The sequence below is a fragment of the Petaurus breviceps genome, unplaced genomic scaffold (genome assembly GCF_028583685.1).
Source record: "Petaurus breviceps papuanus isolate PSGF00001 unplaced genomic scaffold, PetGlider_PUasm1.0 91023, whole genome shotgun sequence".
Taxonomy (NCBI): domain Eukaryota; kingdom Metazoa; phylum Chordata; class Mammalia; order Diprotodontia; family Petauridae; genus Petaurus; species Petaurus breviceps.
Window position 1 is genome coordinate 130,787 of NW_027187398.1, and position 20,592 is coordinate 151,378.

At 39.6% G+C, this 20,592-nt stretch overlaps 1 protein-coding gene across 1 annotated transcript in view; it reads right to left on the reverse strand.

The window, feature by feature from the left end:
- Positions 1–20,592, reverse strand: part of TEX14 (testis expressed 14, intercellular bridge forming factor) — a 165,828-nt gene that overhangs the window by 100,339 nt on the left and 44,897 nt on the right. Inside the window, exons 3-6 of the mRNA XM_069078160.1 lie at positions 18,886–19,000; positions 13,108–13,273; positions 8,378–8,514; positions 1,314–1,395 (exon numbers count right to left, since the gene is read on the reverse strand). Of these exons, the coding sequence (XP_068934261.1) occupies positions 1,314–1,395; positions 8,378–8,514; positions 13,108–13,273; positions 18,886–19,000 (500 nt within the window). The remainder of the gene's footprint in view (positions 1–1,313; positions 1,396–8,377; positions 8,515–13,107; positions 13,274–18,885; positions 19,001–20,592) is intronic.

Consider the following 20,592-nt stretch of genomic DNA (forward strand, 5'->3'; position numbering starts at 1 on the left):
TGAGGGAGGTTTTCTATTCTAGGATAAGGATGTTGCATTTTATGCTACAGTGCCAACATGTTGTGGAAAGCTCCAAATGGATGAAAAAAATGCCATCAAATTTGGCAATGAAAGAGTCATTGGACACTTCAAAGAGAGAAGTCAGAAGAACAGGTGTATAACCAAATTTCAGGGAATTGAGGAGATTGAGAGGTGAGGAAGTAGGGTAACAGAGGTGATTATTTTTTCTAGGACCTTAGTAGTGGAGGAGAAGAAAAATATAAGACAGAAACTGAAAAGGTAGCAGAAAAAAGTTTTTAAGATTGAGGATTCTGAGAACATAAGCAGGGAGGAAGGGAATAAAGATGAGAGAGAGAAGGGGGGGGGAAGAGTGAAATGATGGAGCAAGCTCTCAGAGGAGACCTGGTGATTAATAAAGGATCAAGCAAAGGGGTAAGCCTAGGAAAGGAGAAGGGTCACCTCATCCTATCAAAAAAGATAGAAGAAAACAGGTGAAGACAAAAAGGTTTTCAGGTGTAGAGACATTAATGAGGACATCTATAGTGGAAAAAGTTATTTTCTAAAGTCACTGGGTGAACAGGTTTGGGAATGAGACTGGGAGATTAAAGAGTTAGAAGATTTTAAAAAGCTTCTGTCTCCTTGTATAGCCTTTTCTAGACTCCTGGAAATTGCCTGCAGGTCTGTCTCATAGACATAAGACACTTAGATAGATGAATCCAACCTCCACAAATATGCTAAAATAATTTTCCTCAAGTATAGGACTGGACAGGGAAAAAATGGAAGCAGGAAGGCCAAGATCACTGAAAACAAAATTAAAAATTTTTGTGATTGTTAAATGATAGAACAATATATGTAGACGGGAAAAACTAGCCATGTGACCTTGGGCAAGTCACTTAACCCCAATTGCCCTCCAAAAAAAAATATATGTAGAAAGAGAGGATCCAGGAGTAAAGGGACACACAAACCTACAGTCTGATGAGGAAAATATAAAGCCCTCCATTAGGGTGAAAAGAAAGAACAGAAGCCAGTGATTGTTGCCATCCACTGTCAGAAGTTGCTTGATTGCATTTGATTCTTTTGTCTCACTGATAACTGAAGGACCGATTTATGAAATGCCCAAATAAATCACATACTGGAATCATTTAGGGGACCACCTCTACTACTCAAACTAAGGACTTTCTTTTCTTGAAGTTAAAATAAGGAAGAAAATCCCCACTTGCTATGTTGGAAGGTGGATGGGGCAGAAAGAGAAAGGAGTAACGAGGAATTAAGCACCTACACTGACCAGCAGTTTGTCATTTTTAACAACTTACCTTCCCAAAACCAAAGCTGTAGATGTTTTTGGAAGAAACAACTCCAGGTTTGAGCAGGCGATTAGGGGAGCTGTCAGGGTTTCTAAGAACATTGGGAAAAAAAAAGGATCAGCTATCTACATCTGAGAAATGCTCTAGGACTAAGTTTCCTGGCAGGCCAATCCTAATACTACTTTTCATACATACCACTCATGTGGCACACAAAATGTCCCACCCATGAATCTGATGGAACCAGGATGAGGTTGCAGGAGCATCTTGCTCCCTGCTACCATTTCTAGGCCATTCTTCTTCCAGGGAGGTGCTTAAACTGGGGGTTACAGATTTAACAGGGTCAGTGAATTTGGATAGGAAAAATGACAACTTTTATTTTCACTGACCCTTTATTTCTTTTGTAATCCTATGTATTTCATTTTTATGTCATACATATGTAGTTATGTTACATAACACATTGTTCTGAGAAGGGTCTATATTGCTTCACCAGACTGCCAAAGGGGGTTCAGACACAGAAAAGGTTAAGGATCTATACCCCATTCTTTAATAACTTTTCCTTCTTCTAAGTCCATGCAATCTATTTATGTCACTTTTCAGAACGTCATTGCTGTCACCTATAAAACTCCAGGTCACTTTCCCAGCTTTCTCAAGGACTTTAGTACCTGGTCCCTGGTTTTCCTCCCCCAAACTATCCTTTGTCATCATCCTCAGGAATTTTAATATTCATGCTGACAAGCCCTGCCACATCAGGACTGCAAATCCCTCATTTTCCTCAACTCTGAGATCTCTCTTCTCCATCATTCTTCAACCATAAACCATGGTGATACCCTTGACCTTTATCATCTCCCAGAACTCCAGAACTGTCCCATCTCAAATAACCTGAATGTTGAAATTTCACAATATCCTAAACTTCCCCCCTCCCACTTCTTCCCTTACACTGAACCAGCTCTTTACATTCTTCTTCACCTCTTGTCATTTAATTCCTCCCTATTCTCAAAGGTTTCACTCACCATCATAGCCATGTTTGACATCATGGTTTTCCACTTTAATAATTCACTGCCATAAAACTTTTTTCTTTTTTTAGGCAATCGGGGTTAAGTAACTTGCTCAAGGTTACACGACCAGTTATTCCTGGGTGTGGTGCTAAGTATCTGAGCCCAGATTTGATCCCCAGGTCATCCTGACACTGGAGCTGGTGCTCTTACTCGCTGAGCCACCTGGCCACCCCTTGCCATAAAAATTCTTGCCATTCCTCAACCACTTTTTTTTGCTGTTACTACCCTCAATAAACCTTATCATTCAGCTTCACTGTCATTCCTGCTTCCAGGCTGAGTATAACAGAAGAAAGTCACATAATCAAGATGATTTCATCCTCTATAAATTTATAGTGACAGGCAATGAGATAGAGTGGACAAAGTGCTATCTGAAATCTGAGAGGGAAGAGATCATTACCAGCTGAGGGACCTCAGGAAAAACTTGGTGAAGCTGACAGTTTCTGATTTGGGCTAGAAAGGGCAGGTCAGGAGAAACTCTCTAAGACTACAAGTTATAGACGAGCTGCTGATTTGCATTGGTGGAGGGTATTTCCACTTAGCAAGTTATTTACATTATTGAAATAACAGGTTTGTGAAAACCCCCACAAATTTATGATGTGTAACCTGATCTGGGCCTTCACCATTGTTAGGCAATTCTTTCATTCCACCCTTACTGACTCCCTATCTCATTTCCTACAGCAATGATTCCAAACCTTTTCCGAATTTCTCAAGGCCTCAAACAGTATCCCCTATTTTGATAGCAGATGACTTAGAGAAGTGTTTCCTCATATTCACTCCTCAAAACTTCTCAGTATCATCATTCAGTCTTTCTTCCTTCTCCCATGCTTCAGAGGAAGAGATATCCCTGAGTATAAAGGAGACAGGCCAACAGGAGCCTAGTCTTAATGAACATATACATCTTTTTCTGAAGATGATAATGATTTTAACCCTTCTGTGTGTGCTCTTGACTTCCTCTCCTCTAGTACTCCTACTATCATCTCCTCTCTCTCTTGGGGCTTTTCTCTCTCTGCCTGACAAGCCTATCAGTTCCCTCTACTCAAACTTAAAAAAGGTTTCACTTCACTCTTCTACTCCATCCACTTCCTACTCTATTCCTCAATACCTTTTCACTCTCAGCTTCTTGAAAACGTGACCTATGACTGATGCCTCCATTTCTATACCTTTTACATTTCCCCAAGTCTTTGCAACTACTGATTCTGTCCCCACTATGCTAATCAAATGGCTTTCTCCAAAGTCACCAATGACCACCTAATAACCAGATCCAAGAGCCTTTTCTGTTTTCATCCTCTCTGGAGCTTTTAACAACTGACCATATCCTCTTGAATATTCCCTTTTTCTTTACCTTCCCCAATTAACAAATACTCTTCAAATTCTACCTCTATAACCCTTCTTTCTTGGTCTCCTTCAATGGATTTATGACATCATCCTAAGACTTTGAGTTAAGTGCTATTGTATTTGGCCCTCTATTCTTTTCTGTCTACATTTTCTCTGCACAGAGTCATATCCTCTCCCATGGCTTCAACTATCACCACTTTGTAGATGGCTTCCAAATCTATAGCTCCAGTTTTGACCACACTTCTAAAACCCACACTCACATTTCCAAGTTCCTATAGGATATCTCCACTTGAATTTCCTACTGGCACCTCAAACTCGGTATGTCCATAATAAAGCTTACTGTCTTCTTTCCAAAATTTGCTCCCTCTTTTGACTTCAATACTTCTTTCACTGGCACCATAATTCACCTCATCTCCCAAGTTAAAAAGTACTGATATCTTTGACTTTCCTTTCCTTTACTTCTCACCTGCAGTTATCAAATCTTGTTAATTCCTCCTCTGCAGCATTTCTTATATCGTTCAGCTCTTCTTTATTCCCATTGTCAAAATCTTAGAACAGGGTCTCATTGTCACCTGCCTAGATTATTGCATAAATCTCCTACCAAGGCTTCTTGCCTCCAACATCTCCCCTCTTCAATTCAGCCTACACTTTTCTTTCCTATGTTAAGAACTTGTTATAGTATTTTGCTCAAAACCCTTCCCTACTGAGTAAAACTCAAACTTTACTTAGTCTGGTAATCAGAGACCTCCTTCCACGGGCTGGTCCAGCACAACTCTCTCTATTTTTATATTACTCCCCTCCATGAATTCTAGTTATTTGTTATCCCTTACCAGAGGCCTCCCTCTTCCCACTTCATGCCGTCGTCCACTGTGTCTGGAAGGTTCCTCCCCCTCTCTCCTGACCTGACCTTTCTAGCCCAAATCAGATACTGCCAGCTTCCCCAAGTTTTTCCTGAGGTTCCTCAGCTGGTAATGATCTCTTCTCCCTCAGATTTCAGACAACACTTTGGTTTCTGCATTTCTTATTTACTTTTTTTTTTTTAGGTCACAGTTACTTTTCTGTGGATCTCGCTCCTCCTCCTATACTGTATGCTGATATGTCAGCATGATAAAATAATTAAGAACTATCTTATCTACCTAAGCTTGGCATCTTTTCCAGGACATGACAGCAGCTGCTTAAGAGATGTCTATTGAATTGAATTATTAAATTTAGAGAACTAGCTGAGGTTTTTAGGGTGCAGTGAATTGTTCAAGCTCACATGAGAAGTTAGAGGCAAAAAAATTATCTAACTTCAACTCATGTTAGTTTTCCAATTACACTTCTTTATATGTCTTGTCTCTCCAACTAGACTGTAAGCTCTCTAGAGGAAAGAGACTAAGACTTACATTCCTTTATATTATCAGTGCCCAGTTCACTGTTTTGCATATTGTAGACACTAAAACAAATCTGTTAAATAAAATCTGTAAAGGGAAAAAAGGGCTGTTTTTGGAATGCACATATTTCTAGGTGGCAGTATCCATACAAATAGTAAAGTTGAATTCTCATGAATCAGGAAGAAGTAATGCTTTTGTCCACTTTCCCTTTCAGGGTGAATGGCAAAGAAAACAGAAATGATATATTATTGCTAGAAGGGCAGAGCACACAACACAGTGCTTCTCGTTCCAATATTCATATTTTGCTGCATGAATGTTTTGCAAGGCCTGTGTACTATCTCCTCATTGCCACTTTAAGTTGTCACATTGTTAACAGTTCAGTCTGGTGGGGTTGGCAGTTGAGTGCCATGGCCCTAGAATTGTTGAGAAAGTTCGCCTGTAAGCGTTTAAAGCAAAATGAAATTTCCTGTTCTGCATCAATATTCACAAACTTCCCTGGAAATAAACACCAAGCAGTTGAATTCCTAATGACAGTAATACTGCATTTATTTTAAGCTCAGCTGTCTCATAACCTCAGCAATCAAGAACACAGCCAGGGACCAAGAAATAATAGAAGTAATAATAATAATAATAATATTTGATCACATTTTAACCTCATGGAGGGGCTTGAAACAAGCTGTGAACAAAGGAAAGATATTCATTCATTCATTCAGTCACTCAAGAAAGATTTATCAAGTAACTGCACTAATTGAATTACTATGACCTCAAGTATTCATTTATTTTTAAAATTTTTTTCAATTTATTTATTTTTAGTTTTCAACATTCATTTCCACAAGATTTTGAATTATAAATTTTCTCCCCATCTTTCCCCTACTCCCACCCCAAGATAGCAAGCCTGTTGAACACTCCTTCCCCCAATCTGTTCTCTCTTATATCCTCCCCCATCACTCCCCAACTTTCTAGTAGGGCAAGATGGATTTCTATACTCCAGTGCCTGTATATCTTATTCCCCAGTTGCATGTAAAAAACAATTTTTTAACATTTGTTTTTAAAACTTTTATTTCCAGATTCTTTCACTTCTTCCCTCCTCACCCATCCCAACTGGGAAAACAAGCAATTCAATATAGGTTGCACATGTGTAGTTATGCAATACATTTCCACAGTAGTTATATTGTGAAAGACTAACTTTATTTCCCTCCATCCTATCCTGCCCCCCACTTATTCTATTTTCTCCTTTGACCCTGTCCCTTTTCAAAAGTGTTTGCTTCTAACTACTCTCTTCCCCAACCTGCCCTCCCTTCTATCATCCCCCCTCTTCTCCCCTTCCCCCCTATTTTGCTGTAGGGTAAGATACCCATTTGAGTGTGTATGTTATTCCTTCCTTAAGCCAAAGTCAATGAGAGTAAGGTTGACCCATTCCCTTTCACCTTCCTGCTTCTTCCCCTTCACTGTAACAGTTTTCTCTTGCCTCTTTTATATGAGATAACTTACCCTATTCTATCTCTCCCTTTCTCCTTCTCCCAGTACATTTCTCTTTCACCTCTTAATTTTGTATTTTAGATATCATCTCTTCCTATTCAACTTATCTTGTGTCCTCTGTCTATGTATACATTTACACACACTCACATACATATTTATACACATACACATATATGTATGTATATATATATACACATATATATTCCCTTCAACTATCTTCATACTGAAAAAAGTCTCACAAGTTACAATTACTGTTTTTCATGTAGGAGTGTAAGTAGTTCAACTTTAATAAGTTCCCTATGATTTCTTTTTCCTGTTTTTCATGCTTCTCTTGCTTCTTGTATTTAAAAGTCAAATTTTCTGTTGAGCTCTGGTTTTTTCATCAAGAATGCTTCAAAGTCCTCTATTTCACTGAATGACCATATTTTCCCCTGAAGCATTATACTCAGTTTTGCTAGGTAGTTTATTCTTGGTTTTAATCCTAGCTCCTTTGACCTCTGGAATATCATATTCCAAGCCCTTCGATCTCTTAATGCAGAAGCTGCTAGATCTTGTATTATCCTTATTGTTTCCACAATACTCAAATTGCTTCTTCCTGACTGCTTATAATAGTTTTTCCTTGACCTGGGAACTCTGGAATTTGGCTAGCATATTCCTAGTAGTTTTCTTTTTGGGATCTTTTTCAAGATGTCAGCAAATTCTTTCAATTTCTATTTTGCCCTCTGGTTCTAGAATATCAGGGCAATTTTCCTTGAGAATTTCTTGAAGGATGATTTCTAGGTTCTTTTTTTTGATCATGGCTTTCAGGTAGTCCAATAATTTTTAAATTATCTCTCCTGGATCTATTTTCCAGGGAAGTGGTTTTTCCAATGAGATATTTCACATTGCCTTCTATTTTTTCATTTGTTTGGATCTGTTTAACAGCATCTTGATTTCTCCTAAAGTCATTAGCTTCCATTTGCTCCAATCTAATTTTGAAAGAATTATTCTCTTCAGTGAGTTTTTGAATCACATTTTCCATCTGGGCAATTCGACATTTTAAGGCATTCTTCTCCTCATTGGCTTTTTGGGCCTCTTTTGCCATTTGAGTTAGTCTATTTTTTAAGGCGTTATTTTCTTCAGTCAGGTTGTTGACTTGCTTTTCATGATTTTCTTGCATCATTCTCATTTCTCTTCCCAATTTTTCCTCTACTTATCTTACCTGATTTTCAAAATCCTTCTTGAGCTCCTCCTTAGCCTGTGACCAGTTCATATTTTTCTTGGAAACTTTTGATGCAGGAGTTTTGACTTTGTTGTCTTCTTCTGGTTCCATGTTTTTATCCTTTTTGTTCCCTGCCAAAATTCATTTTTTTATTGGATCTTTTTGGAGCTCTGGACCTTTAATTTCATTGTTATAGGGAACTCTTGGTGAGGAAACTCCCTCTTCCAAAGCCAGTCCTCAGCTTCCCTGTAACTTTTAGTTGCCTGGGTGCTAGGAGGTTCAGTAATTTGCCTAAGTAAGTGTCAGAAGGAAATCTTAATCCTAGGTCCTTCTTCCAAGACTGACATTTTTAAGTGTCTTTTCACTAGATCATATCAGAAAAGATCTCCCTCCTTCCTACTACCACACCAAAAATAAAGGTACAAACAGGCAGAAATCTTAGGACAGAATTAGTTTACACAAAATGGTGAAGGAAGAAGGTATCCCCCCCTGCCTTGTTGGCCAAGTCTGGTAATCCAGCAGGGTGGCAGCTATTATAACCAAATGACCTATATGACCATTATGGTTTAACAACTAGATGACTGGCCACTTATGTCCCTGGTTGAGTTTCTTAGCTAGGAGGGCACTTACCCATGTATCAGGTTGCCAAATTTGGACGGGCTACAGATGAGTCTCTGTGGAGAGTCAATCTTCTTCAACAGATCATAAGAAAATCCCTGAATGATTGCCTGCATATGGGAGGCACAGCGGTGCATGAACTCCAACATCTGCAATAAACAATGCATAAATTCTCAACATCAGACACTTATACATCTGGTCAAAAGAATACTTGAGGAAGGGGAAAGGGGTGAGGGAAGAAGGAGACAACAATCCAAATCTAAACCCCTAGGGCAGCTAGGTGGCTCAGAAAACAGAGCACCGGCTTGGAGTCAGGAGGACCTGAGTTCAAATCCGGCCTCAGACACTTAACACAAAAACTAGCTGTGTGACCTTGGGGAAGTTACTTAACCTCAATTTCCCTCCCCCCAAAAAATCTAAACCCCTGCTTCCATATCTTTGTATGGGTGGTCTCTCATGTGTAGAAGGCTCTCCTTCCTCATCTTCAACTTGTAGAATCCTCCTCCTTCACCCTCACCTTCCAATACAGCACAAGGGCTACCTTCTCATGAGCCCTTTCCTAAGGATCCCCCAGTTCTTGGGGTTTCTCCCTCCTGAAATTACTCTGTATTGCTATGAATACATTTTACATTTGTGTATCCAGGCATACAATGTATCCTCATTGGGATATAAGCTGCTTCAGGGCAGGGACCATTTTGGTTTTGTTTTTGTGGCTGTATAACCTTGCAAGGTGTTCAATAAATGGAGTTGACTTGAAATGATGTTATAGCCCTATAATCTAAGATATGAGAATATTAATTGGATTTAGGCTAAGAGTGGTTTTATTTCCATATGCAGTAGGGAAAGGGATAAATAGTAGTAGTATTCCCCTATCTATCATGGTCTAAGCCTGAACTCTGACCACTTCCAAGAGACATGTAGTTGGACACTATCAGAGCTTATTGCTTTGGGATGACACAGGAAACCCTGGGTAATTCCTTGCTCCTCTACCCTCGTTCCCTGGTCATGGCTGCTGGGTAAGGGGCAGAGCCTGTATAGGAAAAGACTGATCACTAATGCAGTAGTGGTTCATGTAGTGGAATTGAAAAAGAGTGACTGTGCCCTCTGGGTCTCTTCATTTGTTTCTGCAACAAGAAGCATAGAAGATTCCTTTCTGGGACTTCTACATCCTGGTAGGGGCATGTAGCCTGCCTAAGAGAACCTGAGCCTGGGTGGTAGGTTGCCTCTTCTGTCTCATTTCTTCTTTGCATCTAAGTGTCTGAGTAGGGATCCTGAGGCAACTTTGGGTATTCAACAGTTTGGAGCTCCAGAATTCTCAGTCAGTACCAGCTTTACACTGGAAAAGGAATTCACTACTGAGCTTCTTGGAGAAGATGACCATTGAGAGGAGGATAAGCCCAACTCCTGGCCTGGCTTGTCGGAAGACACAGACCTGGAGGTAACTGTTTGCATAGTGCAGAGCCAAGATGAAGGCTGTAGAAACCTATAATAACAGCTAGCATTGAAGGAGCAGAGCCAAGATGGCAGAGTAGCAGAAAGCAGTATAGCTGATTTCCTACCCTGCAAAAACTCCTTCAAACATATCAAGGAAATGCACCAGATTGAATCCTGATGGGGAAATCGAGAAAACAGTTACAGTAAATCATATGTCCAGACCAGTTTATGAAGGTGTAAACACTGGGGCCAGTGTCAGGTCAGAGGCAGTTATGTGCCCAGTGAGAGGCTATTTACCTGGGCAAGAGGAGATCCCAGACCCACACCAGGATACCACTAGATCCATACTCATGCATTGCTATGGTAAAAGGGGTTAACTGGCAACTTCCTCACAGATACAAGGAAGACTGAGAAAGAAGACCTACAACAGGGAGTGACTTCCAAGTATAGAAGCCCTGGCAGTGTTGAAAAAAGAAAGTTCATAAGCAAACAGAAACTGTGTGGTTCAGATCCTAGAATTTAAGCTGGGTCTCAGGTACAGCTTCTAACCCAGCCTGCAAAGGAATAACCAGGGCAGAAATCCCAGATCTAAGAGGAGCCTATAACTCTGCCCTTTCATACCAACAGAGGGCCTGCACCAACAGTAAGGGCTCAATCCAGCACCATCTACTGTTGCTAAGACCCAAACCCAGTCCAGAAACTTGTAGAACTCAGACTAGGGGGCAATAATCATACTTTGCCCTAGATCAGAACACTTAGGAAGAACTGAAAGCTTGCAAACTCCCAGCCTCTACCTGAGATTCTGAAATAACACAAAACACTTAAGCCTCCAAGAAAGCAGCAACAGGAGAAGCCCACACACTCCTTGCAACATAGCCCAGCCCTAACATCAAATGTGAAATCAGGAAGTAGACTGGAAGAATGAGCAAACCAAAAAAAAAGTCCCACTATAAAAAAAATATTTTGGTGGCAGAGAAGCTCAAGATACAAACAGAAAACAGTGACTCCAAAACATCTTTTAGCAAAGCTTCAAAGAAAAACTGAAAAAGTTCATGAAGCAAGAGTTTAAGAGTTAAAAATGTTTTTATAAATGAAATAAGAGAGCTTAAGGAAAAAAATTAGAAAAGAAATGAGAGCTATTGAAGAAAGAATCAAAACAGAAATTAATAACTTTGCACAAGAGATAAAAGACCTTGCCCAAGCAACAAACTCCTAAAAAAATTAGAAAAGACCAAGTAGAATTCAATGACTTTATGAGGCAAAAAGAAATATTAAAGTTAAAAGACTGAAAAAAATAGAAGGAAATATATGGTATCTTATGGTTAAAACAAGTGGACTACAAAACATAAGAAGAAAAAATTTAAGAATCATTCGTCTACCATCCCCCCCATACACAAAAAACCTAGACATAGTATTTCAAGAAATCTTTAAAAGAAAACTGCCCATATCTCTCAGACATGGAAAGAAGGAAGGAAAAGAGGGAGAGAGGAAAGAAGGAAGAAAGGAAAGGAGGCAGAAAAGGAAGAAAGAAAGAAAAGAAAAAACATGATAGTCTTTCAGAGTTGATTATCTTTATAATATTGTTGTTAATGTGTAACATATTCTGGTTCTGCTCACTTCACTTTGCATCTGTTCATACAAGTATTTCCAGGTTTTTCTGAAACCATCCTATTCACCATTTCTTACAGCACAATATTCTAACACATTGATATACCATAAGTTGTTTGGCCATTCACCAATTGATGGATATCCCCTTAGTTTCCAATTCTTTGCTACCACAAAAAGACCTCATAAATATTTTTGTACGTAAGAGTCCTTTTTTCTCTTTCTTTGATTCTTTTGGGGGGTTCTGTTATGTTTTATGATCTTAAGAGAAGACTGGAAAGAGAGAAGAGGAATGCACTAGGATGTGGGATAAGGGAAAGGTTACAGAAAATCATTTCAAATAATCAAGGTGGAGCAAGCAGACAACTATACAAATATGGAGGAGGCAATAGGAAGAGGGGCTGACACTGAACTTCACTCATCTGAACTGGTTAAAGGTGGGAAGAATACATACACAGACACACACACACACACACACAATGTATTGACATACATTTCACTCAGGAGGGAAAGGAAAAAGGTGGGAGAGGGAATCACAGTGAGGATAGGTTAAAGGAGCAATTAGTGCTAACCAAAATGAACTAGGGATGTACAGAAGAAATATTTCTAGCTCTTTTTGAGGTGGCAAAGAAAGGTAATCTGAAGGGATATCCATGAATTTGTGAAGGGATGTACAAGTTACAGTATATTAATATGACAGAATTCTATAATGTTATAAGAAGTGAAGGGCATGGTTTCAGATAAACTTGGGAAAATTTGTATATGATGAATAAACAGAATTAGAAGAACAATTTATACAATGACAACAATATGGTAAAGAAGAAATACCTTTGAAAGAATTAGGAACTCTTATCAGTGTAATAACCAACCACGATTCCAAAGAACTGATGAAACATGCTACTTTCTTGACAGAGAGGTTAAGGATTCAGAGTGCAGGGGTGGCTAGGTGGCACAGTGAACAGAGCACCAGCCTTGGACTGAGTTCAAATCTGGCCTCAGACACTTAACATAAAACTAGCTGTGTGACCTTGGGCAAGTCACTCAACTCCAATTGCTCTACCTTCCCCTCTCCAAAAAAAAAATATTCAGAATGCAAAATGAGATAAATATTTTCCAATGCAGAGATTTCATTTGCTTGACCATACATGCTTGTAAGGGGGAAGGGGGGCGTGTGATTGGTATAGGAGGGTAAGAATGTAGATTTTTGCTGACTGAAAAAAATGTCTAGCATTTATACAGTGCTTTAGTGGATGCAAAGCATTATATATGCACATACATATATGCATATAATTATATGTACACACACACACACACATATATATAAAATAATTTGATCCTTACAACAACCCTGTACAATAGGTGTTATTATTACCCTCTTTTTACAAAATGAGGAAACTGAGGTTGAGAAAAGATAAGCCCCTTGCCTAGGATCACACAGCTAAGTAAATGTCCAAGATAGGATCTGAACTCAGGTCTTTCTGATTGCAAATCCAACACTCTACCCCCTCTGCCACCTAACTTCCTCTACTAGCGTCTCAGTTGTACTATGGATATTAATAAATAATATTATTGCTATGATTTGTTGCAAACACCTTCATGTCTTTTGGATCAAAATCCTGAATGGTTCTTATAACAGAAGATTTAATTGAACTCAGGGCTGCTTCCTAGAAAGCACTCCACCTCATTCTGGGGCACAGCCTTACCACAGTGCTTCTCTCTTTCCCTGCAGACAATGCCCAGGTCTGAGGTTTTTTGCCATCTTCATCATGGAGTCTCAGGTCACCACCTGCATCCAACAGTTTGCTGAGGATCCACTGATTGCCTGAAAATGCTGCTGCATGAACAGGTGTACTTCCATCAAAGCAGCGACTAAGTAATATTAAGACCAAATGTTAGACCACAAATAGTGAGTAGAAACTTTCCCCCAGGCCAAAGAGCAAATGTGAAGAGTCATCAGATGCAGCTAGCTAGCTCTCCAAGCCTCTAAAACCCACAAATTCAGAAAGCTTAAAAAATAGAGGCCCTTTACACCCATGGCTGGTCATGAAACATGCTAGTGCCAGAGCTATGACCAAAAATCAGGGCTATGAATTCTGAAGTAGGTATTCTTTTGAACTAAGGTATTCTTCACTATACCACTGTAATACACTTCAGTTCATTACTCTACTAACTAATGTGGCAAAAAACCAAAATATATTTAGGATTGAAAGATACTGCCACATTGGCAGTTTGTATTTCCCTTTTCTTCTTCCCCCATTATTTAGAGTCTTAGGGCTTGAGCCTCAGAGAAGTGAGCTGTGCAGGGTCCCACAGCTTGTAAATGACAGAAATGTGGTTTAAACTCAGCTATTAGATTGTGTTGTTCACTTATTTTAGTTGCATCCAACTCTTTATGACCCCATTTGGGGTTTTCTTGGCAAAGATACTGGAGTGGTTTGTCATTTCCTTCTCCAGCTCATTTTATAGATGAGGAAATAGAAGCAAACAGGGTTAAGTGACTTGTGCAGGGTCACATCTAGTAAGTGTCTGAGGCAGAATTTGAACACAAGTCTTCCTGACTTCAGGCCCAGTACTCTATCCACTGTGCTAGCCCTACTGCCTCATAATGTATCGATAGAACACCGATCTGGAAAGCCTGGTGGTGTGGGGCCATCCCTGGAATGCCAAGAAATCTGGGGACAAAATAGATGAAATTAAGTTTATTTCCATAAAATAATTTACCATGTTTAACAAGCATTTTTGATTCAACAAGAGTACATTAAATGCTTACTATGTGCCCAGTAAAATGCTAAACACTGGGTGATACAAAGACAAAAGTGAAATAGTCCCTGACATCAAGGACCTTATATTCTAATAGGGGACCACATATACAAGTCTACTGTTCAAAGATAAGTAAGCTCATATTAAAAAATTTAGAGTGAAATAATCACTGGCATAAAAAATTCAAATCATGTAGATAACCAGAAAACACATTTTGAGAGCAATGGTTTACTAACATTTTTGAGCATAAATCCCCAATATATGTATATTTATTTATAAATTACTTAAGAGAAGCAGTATGGCCTAACAAATAGAGAGCTAGAAGCCAGGAAGAACTGGGGTCATGTTTTGCCTCTGAAACACAGTGGCTATGACATGCCATTTAACCTCTGTGCTGTATGCAACTCTTAGGTCTACAAGTATCAGAGAAGGTGACAAAGACCTGTAGTGGCAGCATCTCCTCAAGCCTATGGATCTCCATAATGGGGTCACAAATATGGCCTTTTCTATATCAATGGTTTGCTGTGTGACTTTGGGCAAGTCATTTAACCTCCTTGGGCCACAGTTTCCCAGATTGCAAAATACACGGTTAGACTACATGGCTCTGAGGTCTCTCCTAGCTACAGATATTAAACTATGACCCATCTTAATACAGGCACACTACTGTGAAGCTTACTTCCACTCTGTGCAATCCAAAATAAAAATGCAGGTGGGAAAGGCTAGGGCTAGGTGGGAAGAGCCTACCCTCTTGAAGATTTCATTGCCAAAGTCCTAAGGTGATTTCTCCGTTATGCCGGCAGAGAAAGGGGAGAATTTTCCCAGCAGGACCAACACAGCAGAGATGTTTTGAGAACCTGAATAAATTATAATCACTCAAGGGGAGAGGTTAGGAACTTGCCCACATGCTGGAGGTGGTAGAGTAGGGGAGTACTGGCAGAGAATGGGTGAAATGTGGATGTAGTTGTATTGTAAACAAACCCTGAATTAACTATTGCTGGGTGAATGCAATTAGAGCTATCTTCCCATCTTACAACAGAGCAATCACAACTTTTACAACCATTCTTTGCAAGGCCCCCACTTTAGAGACCACTAGTTTAGAAACATCTTTATCATGTAACCGTATACTATCTATAAATAACTATATTACATTCTTCAGTGTAGCTTTATCTTCTAAATAAAAGGCAGGGACACAGGGGTGTGGAACTTGAGGCCTTGAGGCCACATGTGACCCTCTAGTGTCTCAAGTGCAGCCCTTTGACTGAATTCAAACCTCACCTGAAGACCTAGAGGGTCATATGTGGCCTTGAGTCCTCAGGTTCCCCACCCCTGGATTAGACGATCTCTGGTTTTTTCTAGCTCTAAATCATATGACTTCTATGATCCAGTTCTATTATGAAGGCTGATATTTATACCTAGTCTAATTATGCCATGTATAATATATACACTGTTGTGCCGAAAAGAGTGAGACAAAAGACACCCAAGATTAAAATTTGGAAGTGGACTTTATTACTGCAGGACTGCCGGGATCATGCCCAGATCAGACAGTGCTTTGCAGGGACAATATGTTGGCTTTTTAAAGGGATTCCACATAAGCAGAAACTTGCAGAGGCCAAGAACAGTGATTGGTCAGTATACACCTTGAAATTCCTGCTGGCACCAAGTCTCCCCAACCCAGAAGCCTGTCCACCTCTGTGGAGGTGTGCTGACTGGTGAAGGGCCCACATCCGTTGTGGGAGGGTAGAACTGACCTGGCAGGCTGCTTACTTCCCTGAGGGAGGGCTGAGGTTGGGTGATGGGGAAACCAGGCACTACACACAACTGGTAATGCTCTGGAGACCTCTCTGATTCTATAAATTTCTGAACTATTGTCTGTAATGCCAAGCAAAGGCAACTTCCAAGGTTCAGAATACCAGCAAAGTAACTCTACATTTTATTCAGTGACAAATTAAGGCAAAACATTCACAGAACAGAGAAAATCAAAATACAGCATTCACCAAGTATGATTCAATAATTTTCAAGTACTACACCTGTGGACAGTACATTTAGTCAATCATAAAGTCTCTCTTCTCAAATGGAGATTAAGATTAGTTTCCAATCATAAACAAAGTATATTCATTTGGTCAATCACAAAGCACAAAAAAGTCAAGTTTCCCACACCTGGATCACAATTTAATTACAATTATCATCAGTTAATAATAGCACCTTCTCAAAAGGGGTAGTGGAGAGCATAAAGGCCATCTGCCCTTGAGCTACAGCAAGGTTAAGATATCATTACAGGGGGTGGCCAGGTAGCACAGTGAGTAAGAGCACCGGCTCCAGTGTTGAGAAGACCTGGAGATCGAATCCGGGCTCAGACACTCAGCACCACACCCAGAAATAACTGGCCGTGTAACCTTGAGCAAGTTACTTAACCCCGATTGCTTAAAAATATAAAAAAAAAAAAAGATATCATTACAGCATTTAATACCCAAAGAGAGGTCTTTTCTTCATCTTGACCCGAGGCAAGTTCTCAGCAATCTCTGTTCCTGGGGAGACAAAGCTTAACAAAGCCACAATATACATTGCCAGTGTCCTCATCAATTCACTCTCTGCCTGTAGAACAGTCTCAGGACCCCTGAAAATATCAGCAAGACCCTCTTCCAGGATTTCTGTAAACATACAACAAGAAAATCCTTCTTCAGGGCTTCTGAACCAACAGCAAGGTTCTAGGACCTCTGCAACAAAAGCACTGTCCTTCACCAGAGGATGAATCTGGCAAAACAACATCAAAACAGACAAAATACCAGCATCACAGCTGTGTCTTCTCAGTCCTTGGCAGCTCTGGGTGGCAGCTCGAACTGGCCCTCAGCAATCCTCCACAATGCTGCTCCCAAAAATTCTTCCGCCTCTCTCTCTCTCTTTACTTGGGCCTTCTCTAAATCCATGGCACCAGCTCCTCCCAGTTCAGCCCTCTCTTTTCACGTCAACAAGTCCATCCCACAAGTGGGATTCACAAGCTCTGGGTTTTAATACTCAACCCGAAAACCAAGCCAATACAGGGGGATCTTTAAATTCCATTACTATTACACTGTCACAAATTGTAATGGCAAAGAAGTACTTAGTACCTTGTTTCAGCTACTTAAGTACTTAGCACCTTGTTTGAGTCCCTTGTGATTTGAAGGTGGGAGGAACTTGCTGATGCAACAGGAAGAGGCAGAACTGGAAGGAGAACCACCATATATAAGGAGGAGCACACCTGGGACAGAGCAGAACTGAAAAAGGGAACGATCTTGGGGGCAGGCACTCTGTTTGTTCTGTTGTGTTTGTCTGTACAGAAGCCCTAAAAGAGGATTTTCTTGTCTGTTTACAGAAATTGTGGAGGAGGATTTCAGAGGTCCTGGGACTATACTGATGATTTGTGTTGAGTTCTCTGTTGATTTCACAGGCAGATAGTGAACTGATGATGGTGCTGGCAACGTGCATAAATGTTGTTTTGGCTCTGTTAAGCTTTGTCTTCCCAGAAACAGAAAATATGAAGGACTTGATGTGGACTGGACACTGTGAGCTTCAATACAGAATGGGAACTGGACGAGGAGCTAGACAAGGAGCTGGACGAGAAGCTGAGAAGTGCCTGCCTGTGAATCCAGGGAGCTGGACCCATGGAAGAACCATGGAATTCAGGAGCCAGCCTCAAGCTAAGATGAAAAGATGAAAAGACTTCTCCTTGGATACTTAGTACTGATTGACAAGATCATGACTTACTTGTAATCTAGGGGTGGGAGAACTTTGTACTTTGTACCTTGTATCCCCTTAAGGATGACTGAGGTAAGGATGATTGGGAACTAATCTCCAATCAAGAAGAAAGAAGACTTTTTGACTGAGAGATTAAGACAATGTGACCTAGGGGTGGGAAAACTTTGACCTTTGTACTTTGTGTCACTTAAGGAAGATTGCTCCTTAAGGATGATTAATTTAAAAGACTTACTGAATGATATCTTTTGTTTAAAATTATGTAGCCAGTTTAAGTGAAAACTATGTGGCCACTTTAGCAATAAATTATTATATCATTGTGAATGCTGTACTTCGGTTTCTGTGAATGTTTTGATTTAGTTTAGTGCTGAATAAATAGAGAGTTCACTATACTAAGGGAATCAGAACCTTGGAGCTATTCACAGCAGCAGGCCTCTGGAGGCTGCTTATGCTTGGCTTTACACAAATCCAGTGTAAATACCTCACCCAACCTCCTAAAAGAATACCTAGTCAAGTTTAAAAACTTAAGGATTTTGCTTTCAAGTCTCATCAATTTTAAGGAATAAAGAATGGTGTTTTATTGAAAACTAAACTCCAAAAATTAATCCAGGAAGGCATCATTGTAAATTACTGGTTCTAAACAATTACTTTTACATTCTGTCTAAAGAAGAAACTAATTAAGTAAACTAATAGTATAAATGACTAGGTAATGGAACTTTTAAAGAACAGATTTTTAATACATTAATAAAAAATGTGCAAATGACAATGTTAATTACAAATGTCTCATCTATTCAATTTAAATATGCCTAGAAGGGCTTACCTTAGAAAGTTTTGATGGAAGTTCTGTAAAACTGCTTCTTAATTAAATAAATATTTCATAATTCAAACTGGTCAACATCACTAGTACTATTTTCTAACAATATGATTTTCGAAAGATCTAAGGCATCTTTAGCAATTGTCAATCTTTTACATCATAACTGCAAGATACTTACTGATTTGGGTCTGATCCATAATCCACCAGGATATCAACTAATTTGGGAAGACCTAACAATGCTGCAGTGAAAAGTGCTGTCTGGCCCAGGGAATTTACAGTGTCAACATAAATTCCTGAAAGGTAAATGGAAGAATGAATGAAAGCAACTTTCATGAATTTTTCTTTGCTACTCAGCTATAATTTTAAAGTTTTAGATCAATCTCTTGTCATGTGTATTCTGGGATTCAAGTGTTATTTATTTTTATAACTTTCCTTCCTCATGCAATTGAATTTAACATATAAATTGCGTTACTATATTCTCATCATGAAGACATTAGTCTTTTCCCTATGTCATACATTAATTAAAATGAAATCATTAAAAGTGATTTTTTAAAAAAGTTCAACAGAAAAAAACACACCATCTTCAAAAAGAAAAGAAAGAAAGAAGATATGCCTAAGTGCCTCACATTGATGATTTGCTGAAAAACAGCCCCAAAGGATCAAAATCTCAATTCTTATCAACTTTGGAACTCATGGTTAGAGAGAATGTTATTTTTTAAATTCAATTTTATTTTGTTTTCAGTTCCAAATTTCCTCCTTTCTCCTCCCTCACTTATTGAGGAGGCCAGAAAAATAAAAACCATTACAAATATGGATAGTGTAAGTAAGGTGAATCTTAGTCTAATTAAGGTGGATTTTAGTGCGTAAAGTGACTTTTTGTTATTATTCCTTAGAGTTCAGTTTCCCAGAATCCAGCCATAGCAATCTCTTGTTCCCAGGTGTTTAGATATGAGTTCCTACAGTTATGGTTCAAAACATCTCCACCACACTTGTGTATCTTTGTATAACCTTGCAACAAAATGAACATTTGTGCTTAAAGGCATAAACATGTAGTGTGTATGCATTATGCTGAGTTGACATGATAATGCTAAAACTTAATGTAACCTTGTGAAGTCACCCCTTGGCAATATGCCTTCTTTGTCTGTTAACCCTATAAAACACGTAGTTATTGGCCAGCAAATAGGGCACCTTAGGGTTGAATGCACAAATGCTGTGCATGCCTTGATCTACCCCCATCAAGGCTGGAGGGCAATCTGTGTGTGCTTCAACTGGCCCCCATTGAGGCTTGAAGGGATTTAAGGGATGCACTAGGTGTGCCTGTCTTGACTGACCCCATTGAGACAAAGGGGTATCTGCCTCCCCTTCTCGCTGGCCCCTGCAAGAAGAGTGCTTGGGGAATGCTGTAGGAGTTTATGGTCCCATTATCAGCAATTTTCTTCTGAGAAACTAGATTAAAATAAAGTAAGATTATTAACCCCTTATTAGTGTCTTTCCTGTCTCACCAGATCAAGAGTGAGTGAGCCTGTGCTATCAGTCATCCTGAATGCTGTTTATTTGTCTTCCAGATAGACATGCAAAACAAATTTTTGCATTAGCCACGTTCCAAGAAAAAGAGAAATGTAAGAAAATAGTTTTCAATCTTCACTGAGGCCATCAGTTTTCTTTCTGGAGGTGGAGGGAATCTTTCATCATGGGTCCATGGGAATTGTAGTTGTTGATTTTGGTCTTTCAGAACTGATCTTTACAATATTGTTGCTACTGTGGGTGGCTAGGTGGCACAGTGACTACAGCACCTGCCCTGGAGTCAAATGCAGCCTCAGACACGTGAAACACACACACACACACACACACACACACACACACACACACACACACACACACACAC